Genomic DNA, 12171 nt, shown 5'->3' with positions numbered 1-12171 from the left:
ATTTTCATTGATGTATAAAACTGATATAAAGGCATGGTATATATACACACAGAGACGAGATCTAATTCTAACCTTGCTACAAATATTAGAAACTAGGAAATTACATGAATATGGTAAATAAAGAAGATACACAATATACAAAAGAAGCAAATAAATAAACTAAGGCAATATTCGATTAGTTTAGGAAACATCTTTAACAAAGTTTAAGGAGTTTGGTTACACTTTTCTAAAACACACGAATTATAATTTATGGTATGTTTTCCTAAAATTGAAATTGAATTCACATCAGATTCATAACTGTATTCATGGATTATTATCATAAAAATCTTCGTCTTCATCTTCATCTTCTGTCTCATCACCAATTTCAACAACAGGTTCGGGTGTTGAAATTAACTTAGGCTCACATACAATTACGAAATCATAACTTATGTACCGCGACTTCATTTCCATACGATTGCCTTTGTGGATATCATAAACCCATAAATCTTTATCATCCAAATAAACAATTAATTCCCCACTCGGCATAAATCCAAGGACATTCATATAATTTATCGATCTACAATCATCAACCATATTCATGAACGGAAACGTGAACACCTTACTCCACGATTCTGAATTTCCATACTCTTTCATCGCCCAAACCTCTAAATTTGCACAAGCGATATCATGTAGAACACAACCAAGTTGATTTTCTCCATCTAGTGTCGCTAAACCGAGCATTGTTTTATCACCACTCCCATCCGGGCTTGCCAATTTCTTAAACTTCTCTTCATTCAAATCAAAGTAGAAAATATCCTTTTTCACAATCGGATCTATAAAATCGTAGTATTGGATAACCCAATGAGGTAAACCACGAATAACCTTACCTATATCTCCATTGAATAACTTCTTATCCAATAACCGAAATTCAGTCCGGATAAAACGTAGTCTTTCACTACGGTACTTGAAATTGTAAAAGTAAACTTGCATAGCTCCGTTACCTCCATAGCCTATGTCAGCGTCAAAATTCGTTGGTGAAACAGGGGGGCTCTGATACTCGAACCCAATCATCGCAACATACTCATCCTTACTACTATCGTAACACAAGCCAAATAAAAAGCGATGGGAAAAATTACTTTCAAAGTCAAGTACCGCATTTTTTTTAACTCGAATAAATGACTGGTCTTTAGTTAAAGGGTTCCACAATATCAACTTGTTATTATACAATATCGCTACCAAACCATTACAAGATCCCAAAAGTATTGCAGACTCTATTTCATAACGTTTTGGTCGCTTTCGCATATAGTATTCCAACGGGTCAGTATCGACTATATTACCATTACTAGGACTTAAGGTGTAGAAATTAAATTCATACCAAGACTCATAACTGTATTTGTGTTTGAACAAGATTAAAAGATTACCTTCGGTTTGACGAAGATTTTTATGATAATAATCCATGAATTTGGGAGACGATATTATGGAATTCCATGTCTTGCAAACTGATTTGGACCGCGCCATGGCCTGACAGGGTAACTTACGTAATATTTCTTCGATGATATTTTCGGGAAGGTACGGCAGCGGATTAATTGTTGATTCAATTAACGTCTCATATCGCCGGCGTCGTTGTTTTCCTTTGTAGTTTCGTCGCCTCTTTGTCATTTTTGTGTGATAAAATTAATTGAGTTTGGTCACTAGGTTGTTTTAGGGTTTGAGTAAGTCTCCCATAAAATCGTCTCTCATACGAGAGTGAGATGTGTAGGGGTATTACGAATTTGAGCATATATATGCTTTTGAGTTCCTTGATCACCAAGGAGGATTAGAAATTTCCATAATAAATGGAGATCTTGTGGACGATGGTTTCCTTAATTTCTAGCAACTCTTCTAGAAGATCACTAGATAAAAAGTATAGGACCCGATTCAATAAGTGATTAGTAAATGTAGCTCTTTGACTCAAAAATTAAATTAAATCCTAATCTAACCTCCTTCCAAGACCCTCTTTATCACTCCCTTCCTATCCCTCCATCTTTTTGGTGTTATAATTTTTAATTTTTCAATTTTTTTGTGAAAATCCCTCATTTTGCCTAAGGTACCCTTTCGGGTTTTCACCTTAGCTTTTTCCTTACCTCTCATTGGTGGCTCGCAACTCGTTTCTTCATTTTACCCGGAATGCCCTTTCGGGTTTTCATTCCGTCCTCGGCCACCTTCCCAATCTTGCCTTAGGTGCCCACCCTTGTGGGTTTTCACCTAGCCGGGATTTTCGTTTTTTCTTTTTTCTTTTTTTTTTTTCAAAAATATGCATCAAAACATGAAATAAAGTTTACATATGTTACAACCAAGCTCCTCCCCCACACTTAGTTTTCACATCGTCCTCAATGTGGAGGAGAGTACTAAAAATGCAAAGGAGAGTAAAGAAATGTGAAAGGAGTACGAGTTGCCTTCCGTAAAGCGCTTTTGGTTTTCGTCGTTTGCTCGACGCCTTTTCAACAATTTTCTTCTTCAAGAATCAAGAGCGGAACAACGCAACACCCTTAGTAACTTGTCATACACACTAGCCCACAAACAAGAAGCATGACCATAGCATAGATCACCCACATAGCAAGCATAAGTAAGGAAATAGTAAACACAAGACAAGTGTCTCAAGTTTTCATGCTTAATCAATGGTTTCTTGTCACGATATGGTTCCTTGAAGGATGGAATGGACTTGATGAAAACCAAGCAAGAGTGAGGCGACTCGTGAGCTTCTTTGGGGAATAAATTGGATGGCACTTCAAAGAAAATTTGAGGAGGTTCCTCCTTAAAAGGGGGTACACCTCTAAAAACTCATTTTTCGTATCTTCTTTAACATCTTCCTTGACTCCCACACTTACAAGTTTCAAAGGTTTTGGAGGTTCCTAAATCACGTCTTAAAGAGCCTCCACCTTCTCTTTTTCTATCCCAACCACCTCAAAAATCATTGCTCCTTGGTCATTCTTCTCAAACACTTCACTCGCTGATTCTTTAAAGGTCAATTTCGGGCAAGAGTTACTACGAACCGAAGAGTTGTTTCCAAGGTGTGCGTCGTCAACTTCGGTACAAGGAATGTGAATAGGGATCTCATCAATGGATGCCAAGGCCAAAGAAGGTTACTGCGTCATGACTGATTGTACAAACCCAGGAATCTGAACAAACTTAAGTTTGCAGCAAGTGATAAGCAATACTGAATACAAGTAATTTGCCAAAAACCCCAAATTTGTAGCACACGACCTACAACACCTTCAATAATATCACAAAATGACGATAACTAAGCAATAGCATATTATATTAGGTCTATTAACAATAATATAAGTAAAAAGAAAATACCTAGAAATGAGATAAAGAAGAGCGGAAATAGGGCAAGTCGGCGCCGGCGTTCAACGGTAGGCATGCGGCGAGCCGACGTTAGGCGGTCAATGTGCAGCGGTGGGTGCTTTGTGAAGATGAGGGAGTTGATTTTTGTTCAATTTAAATATAATGAGAATGAGAGCAAGGGGTATCAGATCGTGATTAATTAGCTAATCAGAGAGGAAGGGGGGTTGAATGAGAGAAGAATGGAGATGATTGATGAAGGTGGAGACGGAAGAGAGAAAATAGGGTAAGTCGGTTTTGGTGAAAATGGGTGGTCAGTTTGTGAAGATGGATGAAATGTGCAGCCGTGGGGTTCTTTGTGAAGGTGGGTAATTGGGTAGTCAGTATTTTTCAATTTCAATAGTCAGTACTCAATACAATGAGAATGAGGGGGGATTAAATGAGGCTGTCATGTCTTGAATAAAAAACCACAATAAAAGTCTTATAGTGGCGGTTTTTAAATTAAATCGTCACACATTTTTCACGTTGGTTGTATAATTAAACCACCACAAAAGCTTTATAGCGGCGATTTTTAAATAAAACCGCCACACTCTTTTCACGTCGGTTGTAAATTAAACCGCCACAAAAACCCTATAACGGCGGTTTTTAAATAAAACCGCCACAAATAGTTTGTTTTATAACGTCAGTTCTTATTAAAACCGCCACCAATACTTTCTTAACTACTTTTGGTGGCGTTTCTATTAGAACCGCCACAATAACAGCGTCATAATAGGGTGTTTTTCTACTAGTGTTTCAAGTCACACATATCATCTTCCTCATCAAATAGACCCTCAAAATAAGAGTTGTCAAATGTGAAAACAACCTCTTCCTCAACCTTACTTCCCTCATGTTCATCTTTTTCAACAATTTGACCCAATGACTCCTCACACGACAACTCTTCACAAAGGCCACTAAGGACCGAGGAGTTGTCCTCATCCACATGACTATTACTCGAGGAACCATCATCACTAGTGCACAAGGTGTCGGTAGATAGCACAACCGGGGAGTGGCATGGAAGTGTGGTGAAAACATAATCATCCTTCTCATCATCCCAAAAACAATACTCTTTATAAGAGTAGGATAGCTCGTATCAAGATTAAGGGGGGGAGGGTTTTCAACCTCAAGATCATTCTCTTTATCATAGGAACCATCATCAAAACACTCATTGTCTAAAGTGTGAATAACCTCTTCATGTTCTACTTCCTCAACTAATTCTCTCAATGATCCCTCAATGGTAGAATCCTCACTCACATAACTATGAATCGGGGAATCATCACAAGGAGGGTCACTAGAAACAAAAGTGGGTTGTAAGGGAGGTGAAGTAGTCAAGTCACAACTATAACTCTTACCCTCGGGGCACCGGTCATCCTCAATTCGAGGCTCCTCACTATGAATAGCCTCACATGCTACACTAGGGGGTGAATTTCTCAACTTCAATTGTTTACTCGCAAGAGCCAACATAAGGAAAAATTTTCACTTCTCTTCATAGTTATAGGTATTGCCAATAAATTCTTGATTAGTCAATTTATCAGTAAGGAACAAGTTTCTTCATTCAACCCATTATATACCACATTACAAAGCTTTCTCATCTCATAAGAGTATTCACTTAGAGAGTTAAACTCTTTCATTCTATTAAAAAACTTGTAAAATGGTTCATCATGAGTTTGGCGACAATAACGAGTAGTCATCAAATCAAAGAAGTAAACAAACTAAGGCAAGTAAAGGAGTCCTATATTTACAAAGACTAACTACAGTAATTAAAGACCAATAGTTCAAAAACAAGCTTTAGCTATGTTGCCTTCCCCGGCAACGGCGCCAAAATTTGATAGCTAAAAAGACTAGGTCGCTAAATACTAGAATAAACTACCAAATCTATAAATATTATTAAAAGGCTAGACATTAAACGCCACGTAGACAAATGTGACATGGCAACAATTAACTGTGACATGGCAAAATATAGTCCACGTGGAATTACTAGCATAGTAATACACATGAAAAAAAATTATCAATTCCACATTTAAAAGTTACTCTCATAATTAATGGTAAAAAACTAAATTTAGATAATTTTAATTTCATAGGATAATTTTTAAATCACACTCATGCAAAGTGGATATGTTATTGAAATTTTCCATTGCATATAATTTTTTTTTCTTTGGTATTGTTTAAATAACTTTTATTGATGTCAATTTGTATTTCTCACCTTGATTTATTTTTGCAAATGGAATGGTACAATTTTCTTATTATTGCAAAGTTGGATTGTGCAGTTAATAACGTTATACAAAAGGTATGTTCTACGAGTTTTGTTTGTGTAATTTATATAAGCTTATTGTAAAATGCACAGTTTTTTGTAATTTATCCACTAATATCGCTTTGTGGTAGATTTATTTTATACTATCTTTATGTAAACCCTCTTACAAGATTAATTGAATTATCGTTAAATGTATGTTTGTTTCTTATTCTATTTTTGTAGGTGATGCTTCCTTTGTCTTCTCATAATATTAACATAGTGTGTTAAAAAAAAAACTACATGAGAAATGTGTAGGCAATAGAAGGATTTAGTTGAACAAAAACTTGGCATCCGTCCTTGAACCATGTTCTAATGATATTAAAACTTATTTGGTACGTAATTGTCTCACTTGTTATAAAAACAAAACATTTTTAGTTTTTAATTAGAATTTAGAGGATCTTAGTAAATTGTTTTTTTATAACTATGTTTTTGTAAAAAATAAAATAAAATATAGTTAAATAAAAGGCTACTTAAAACATCTAATTTAATTCACATGTCATTTTTATATTGGTTAATATTAAGGCTACATCAGACTTATTTATTTAAATTCTGTATAAGATTTACTAATATTTTTTTATGGAAATCATAATACCGATCATGATTTAAATTATAAAAATTAATTAACAATTTACTCTCATAATTTAAATCGTACAAATTGTCCATCTAACTCTTCATTAACCATAGAGATAGTAGTTAAAAAGTCTTATATATAGTAAATAAAAAGTCTAATAATTTGGATTATAAAGCTACTAATAATATTTTTTAGTGGAAACCATAAGATCATGTACTAAATTATAAAAAAATAAATTAAGAATTTACTCTCATTATTTAAAATTTAAATCGTAAAATTTATCCATATAATTCCTCATTAGTAATAAAGATAGTAGCTAAAAGGTCTTATATGTGGTAAATAAAAAATCCAATAACTTTTATTATAAAGCTTCACAATTTCTCATATTGTTACTTTTGATTTATTTCAAAACCATCTTAAATATTGTAATTAGCACACTTGCGAAAAAGTGAAAAATAAGGTGTATATGTGCATGTGATTCAAACGTTCATAGTCTTCTTAAAAGTAATCCATATTTCTATCTTTAAGATTTTAAAATTTTAAACGTTTACCAAGTTGTATAGTTAGTTTTGTAATTAAGATGATGCTTATTTAATTTTAATTTTAACTATCTCAATTTGCAGATTATTGATTGTGATGAGGCTATTAAAAAGTGGAGATTACATGTTTGGATCTAAATGTAAAAACGAAAACATATTTTTACTCTTTTAGTTGGCTTACAAAGAATCACCATTCATCATCAGCGAGATTCTCTATTATACATGTATATTTTTGATAAAAAGTATATAGATTCACTACTACAAATACAGGCAACCACAACGGCCCTTTAACAACGATTATTCACGAAAATCACAATAGACGTTGTAGAATGTGTGGCGCGAATTTTACTAAAATAAATTAAAACGGGTATGGTTATAAAAACCGTTGTTATTAGTGTTAACAACGGGTAACACATGCACAACCGTTGTTAATAATTTGGCGCAAAATTGGCGCAAAGTTAGTGAAAAGTAATCACAGCGGTTATTTTTGAAACCCGTTGTTAAAACTTATTTAACAACGGGTGTTTTTTACAACCGTTGTTAAAACATATTTCACAACGGTTGTTGTTTAATAAACGTTGTCAATACCTTCCATACTATAAACCACACAAACACAAGTCTGCTGCAGCCACAAAACACAAACCTTAATACACAAACACAAACCCAGCAGCAGCCAAACACAAACACAAAACACACACTTTCTCATCGTCTCTTTCTCATCGTCGCTTTATCTTCTCGCCGTCACTGTTGATTTCATCGTCTCTTTACGTACGTTCTGTAATTATCAGGTTTGTTTCATCGTCATTATTTTATTTTTCTAATTATTGCATTTCCATGTATGTGTTTTTATCGACCATTAGGTTCCGTTCAGCATCTGCTAATTATTTCATTTCCATGTATGTGTTTCTAATTATTTCATTTCCATCTTCTTTGGCGTCCTTCATTACGGATCGAGCATAGTAAGAGTCTTAAGGATGATATCATTCATTTTGTTGGAGTTTGGAGTTTGTTTTGAAAGATTAAGGAGAGGGTTAATTTATTTGGAGTTTGTTTTAGCTTGATTAGGGTTTGGAGAATATATTGAGATAATGGAAATGCATGTGGAGTTGAAAAAATGTGTGGGTTGAGTTGTTTTTTAATTAATAATCTGGATCTTGATGATGACTGATCTATGGAGTTGAAAAAATGGAAGCAAATCAAACAAGCATAACTCAACACTTTCAAAATGATCATTTCATTTAATTTTAAACCAAATACATTACAGCAATTATCAGAAATCAAATGATGTATAATAAGCCGGAACAACCCCGGTTAAGCGTAAAAAGCGCTTCTCAACCTCGCCACCAATCACGCCACTCGGTATACCGCTAACTTCCGGTCATTGGCTTCATATTTTGCAATAACATTGATTGAATATATGCAAGGACACGACTTGCATGTGGAGATAAGGTTGGAAGAGTACAACTCAACATATCTCTGGTCTGCAGCCAAGTTCGAAAGTAACAGCCGACGAGGGTATGAAGATGATGATGATTATGAGGCTTTGTTGACAAGCGGACGCTTCACGCCTCTTAATCCAATAATTTCGTTGATGTTCAAGGGATGCTTTGATTAATGGGTGTTGATCGGCGGGAAGCCCGGCGAGAACCTTCCCATCATCTTCAATCGTTTGTGTAAGCCATTCTTCGTTGTTGATAAAATTAGGGTTCATTGCCATGTTGTTTCAATTAATGAATGTTAGTAAAGGATGCTTTAATATGTTAGTAAAGGATGCTTTAATATTTATAGCTAGTAATATTTAATTTAATTTTTTTTTATTTTTTAAGAACAAACAACAACGGTTATTTACAAACAACCCGTTGTTATAACTTTCCCCCCAAAATTGAGTCACACTTTCCACAACGGGGTTTTATACTTAAAACCGTTGTTAATATTTTTGACAACGGTTTCCTTAAGAAAATCAACCGTTGTTAAAACCTTTTACAACGGACGCTTTAACAACGTCCGCTTTTTTATATAACAACGGGTTTTGACCGTTGTTATAGCCTGTATCTGTAGTAGTGATTTTAAGGAAAGGTTAAATTAATAGTATCTATTTAATTTTCTTAAAAAACCTATCAAATATGTAACTGCGATCTTGGATTGCTTTGTTTATCGACCTAACGACGCAGTCGTTTTTAGCTTAATTATTTATGACGTACAGCATAAATACATAAAAATAACAAATTTGTAAAAAATTTAAACAAACATTTATAGTTTTAAAATTAGCTACATTAAATTGTTGACTACAAAATATTCATGAATAATATTAACATGTATTAAAATATATGGAAATAAAATTCAAATTAAAACTTCTATCTATATTACTATGATCATGAAAAATAATGTAAAAGAAGTAAATATTTACAAATGTTTGGTTTATAGCTTATTCGCGATAAAAAAAAATATTTTTTTATTTTAGTTAAAGGTGGACGTCAACAAAAGGAAATAAATAGGACAAATAGAACAAGTCCGCGATTTTCGCAGGTACAAAACTAGTCTATAATTAAAAAGTAAGCTAAACTATCTACCATCATCTGAATGTCATATTTTAAATTTTATAAGATAATTTCTAAACCACTCTTATGCAAAGTGGATTTTGTAAAAAAAAAACAAAAAAAAATAAGAATATGAATAAAGCAAATCTTTTACATTCCATTTCTCTTTTCCTAATGAGAAAAATCTATAACTCAATAATCTAAATATAAAATATATAAATCTAATTAAAAGGCAAGCAAAACTAACTATCATCATTTACATGTCATAATTTAATTACATAATAAGACAACATCTTAAATAATGCTCCTGTAAAGTGGATCTTGTAAAAAAATAAATTATAACAATAATAATAATCAAGCAAAACTTATACATTCCATTTCTCTTTATTCCTTATTAATTTTTATATTAAATTTCATAATAATGAAAAATGATGCTCAAAAGTCGTGAACCTTGATTCATATTTATACCTATATTAATTTTGATAATAATGAAAAAAGGATGCTCAAAAGTCATAAAGCGCATCCTTAATTCTTATATATTTTTGATGGAAGACAAAATTTATAAGCCAAAATTTTTCTTATCTCTATTATCAGTAGAACTAAATGTATCATTAAACTTTCCTATTATTCTATTAACATCAAGCCAAGTGTATTAAGGTTTTAAATTATTAACTAATTTGTTTACTTTTTATGTAAGTTCCACTGGGTTATAAAATGTTCATCACATTTTCAATTTCATCGATTGTGTTTGTTTTGTTCTCATTTAGGAGATATCAAGATTTGTGGTGTTGAGCTATTCAAAGATAATATACTTACATCTCTACGACTTCATTCTCATTCCTTTTTTCTTTCACTGTTTAAGAGGAAACTTAAGTTAACAACGATAATATTTTATAAAACAAATTTCACTATTTTGTTGGTTAATTCAGACTAATTATTGAGTTACTTTTTTTTTTATTATAGGGTCGATTCGTTGGAAAAAGAAGACTATATGAAGAAGTAAAATACTAGGATAGCTTAAATAACTATATATTGGAGACTAACTACAAGATTGACGACGTCAACGTGAATGACTAATAGTTTTTTTTTTCTTTTCAAATGTATATTTTATTTTGGTATTTGTTTGTTTTTTTAATCATTTTACCTTTGAAAAAATAGCAATATTCACCTACTTTGGCTTATTTAATTTATCGACTTTGATCTTTATGTTAACATGTAAATGCCCGTAATCTTAGTACGTAATCAATGATGAATTATTCATAAGGTGAGCTTACTATATGTTTTGATATTTAATAAAATTTCAATTACTAAAAACACTAGAAACATCACACTCAAAACAAAACATCCCGTGAATTTCACGGGCCACAAAACTAGTTAACAATTTATAAAGCCAAACTATACTCTAGATTACTCCAATTGATAAATGCTCTATGATTGGTCCTACCAATATATACTAATTCTATCATTAATGGCAATTTCAATATGCAAATACATATTTAATGTAATATTCTGATTTTGTTATACAGATAGAAATGCGGTAATAATATGTATCAAATGGCACCAATATTTTGCATAATCTTTTCCAATATTTTTCTGTCTTTTGATACAAATGTACTACAAGTTGATTATCTCCTTTTGCAAATCCTCTCATTATTTTTATTGTATTTTTAAGTAATTAATTAAGGTTATTCTTTGATAAACGTGATAGCATAAGAACATTAATTTCCATAAATCACGGAATTTACATAAATAGGTTAAGTTAAAACGTCGATCTGATTTGGTGTCAAAACAATCATATTTTCTCTTTTATACCTCTTAAGTATGTTACTAATCTTTTCATATTCTATCTAAAAAACAGACATTTGTATGTGATCTAAACTAGTAACTAAAGGAAAGGCAATGAAAATAACAACCTATACTTACAATATCACTTACAGTAACTTTAGTATCTAATTGTAACTTGGGTAATGATGTTGTTATTAGACGATGTTGTCCGTTAATTAATGTTTTACATCCTCAATAACCTAAAAGATTAATTCCTTAGTTTTTTCCCGCTCACCTGATTGACAAAAAGTGTGGCCCCACATTGAATAAATAAGGATATTGCATTGATTGACAAAGAGAGTTTACCCGCATTAAAAATATCAAGAATACTAATAATATTTTACAAAATAATAAAATAAAAATGATAAGATACTGAAATTTTAAAAACATTAAGCATCTCATTAAATTATTTTACAATAATAATAATTGTGAGAGGTTGTATAATCAGGAGTTAGAGTGTTTTAATCACATCCTTGACCTTAAATCTCGCTAGCCAAAAGGTTTAAAGCATGACATTGACACGTCCACCCTAAAACCCAAGTACCATTCCATATCACACCTTATCATTTACCTACAAGTAATGCAGTGTTTTAATCCCATCCTTGACCTTAAGCGAGTCCACTTTTTATAAAGCTCATTGACATACATGTCATATGGGACTTCATTTACATGCATATGAATAGCATCGTCAACGTCTTCGTCTTCATCTTCATATTCGTTTTCGTATTCATATTCGTATTCGTATTCGTCGACAATAGGTTTGGGTGGTGAAATAAACCTAGGCTCACATACAATTAAGAATTTAAAATCTTGCAACTTCTTTTCCATAAGCTTGCCATTGTAGGTATCATAAACCCATAACTCATTATCATATAAACAAACCAATAACTCTCCGCTCGGCATAAATCCCATGACATTCATACATCTTATAGATCGAGAACCGCCAACAAGCATATTCGTGTACGGAAACGTAAACACGTTACTCCACGATTCTGAATTTTCGTACTCTTTCATCACCCACACCTCTAAATTTCCGTAAGCAATATCATGTACAACGCAACCAAGTTGATT

General features: G+C 32.5%; 1 protein-coding gene across 1 annotated transcript; it reads right to left on the bottom strand.

The window, feature by feature from the left end:
* Positions 1-303: 303 nt before the first annotated feature.
* LOC141620937 (F-box/kelch-repeat protein At3g23880-like) lies at positions 304-1497 on the bottom strand. The gene has a single exon (XM_074437679.1). It carries the CDS (start codon positions 1495-1497, stop codon positions 304-306), a length of 1194 nt encoding a protein of 397 aa, XP_074293780.1.
* Between the last annotated feature and the right edge of the window lie 10674 nt (positions 1498-12171).

Source organism: Silene latifolia, chromosome X (genome assembly GCF_048544455.1).
Source record: "Silene latifolia isolate original U9 population chromosome X, ASM4854445v1, whole genome shotgun sequence".
NCBI lineage: Eukaryota > Viridiplantae > Streptophyta > Magnoliopsida > Caryophyllales > Caryophyllaceae > Silene > Silene latifolia.
This window is presented reverse-complemented; position numbering and strand designations above follow the sequence as displayed.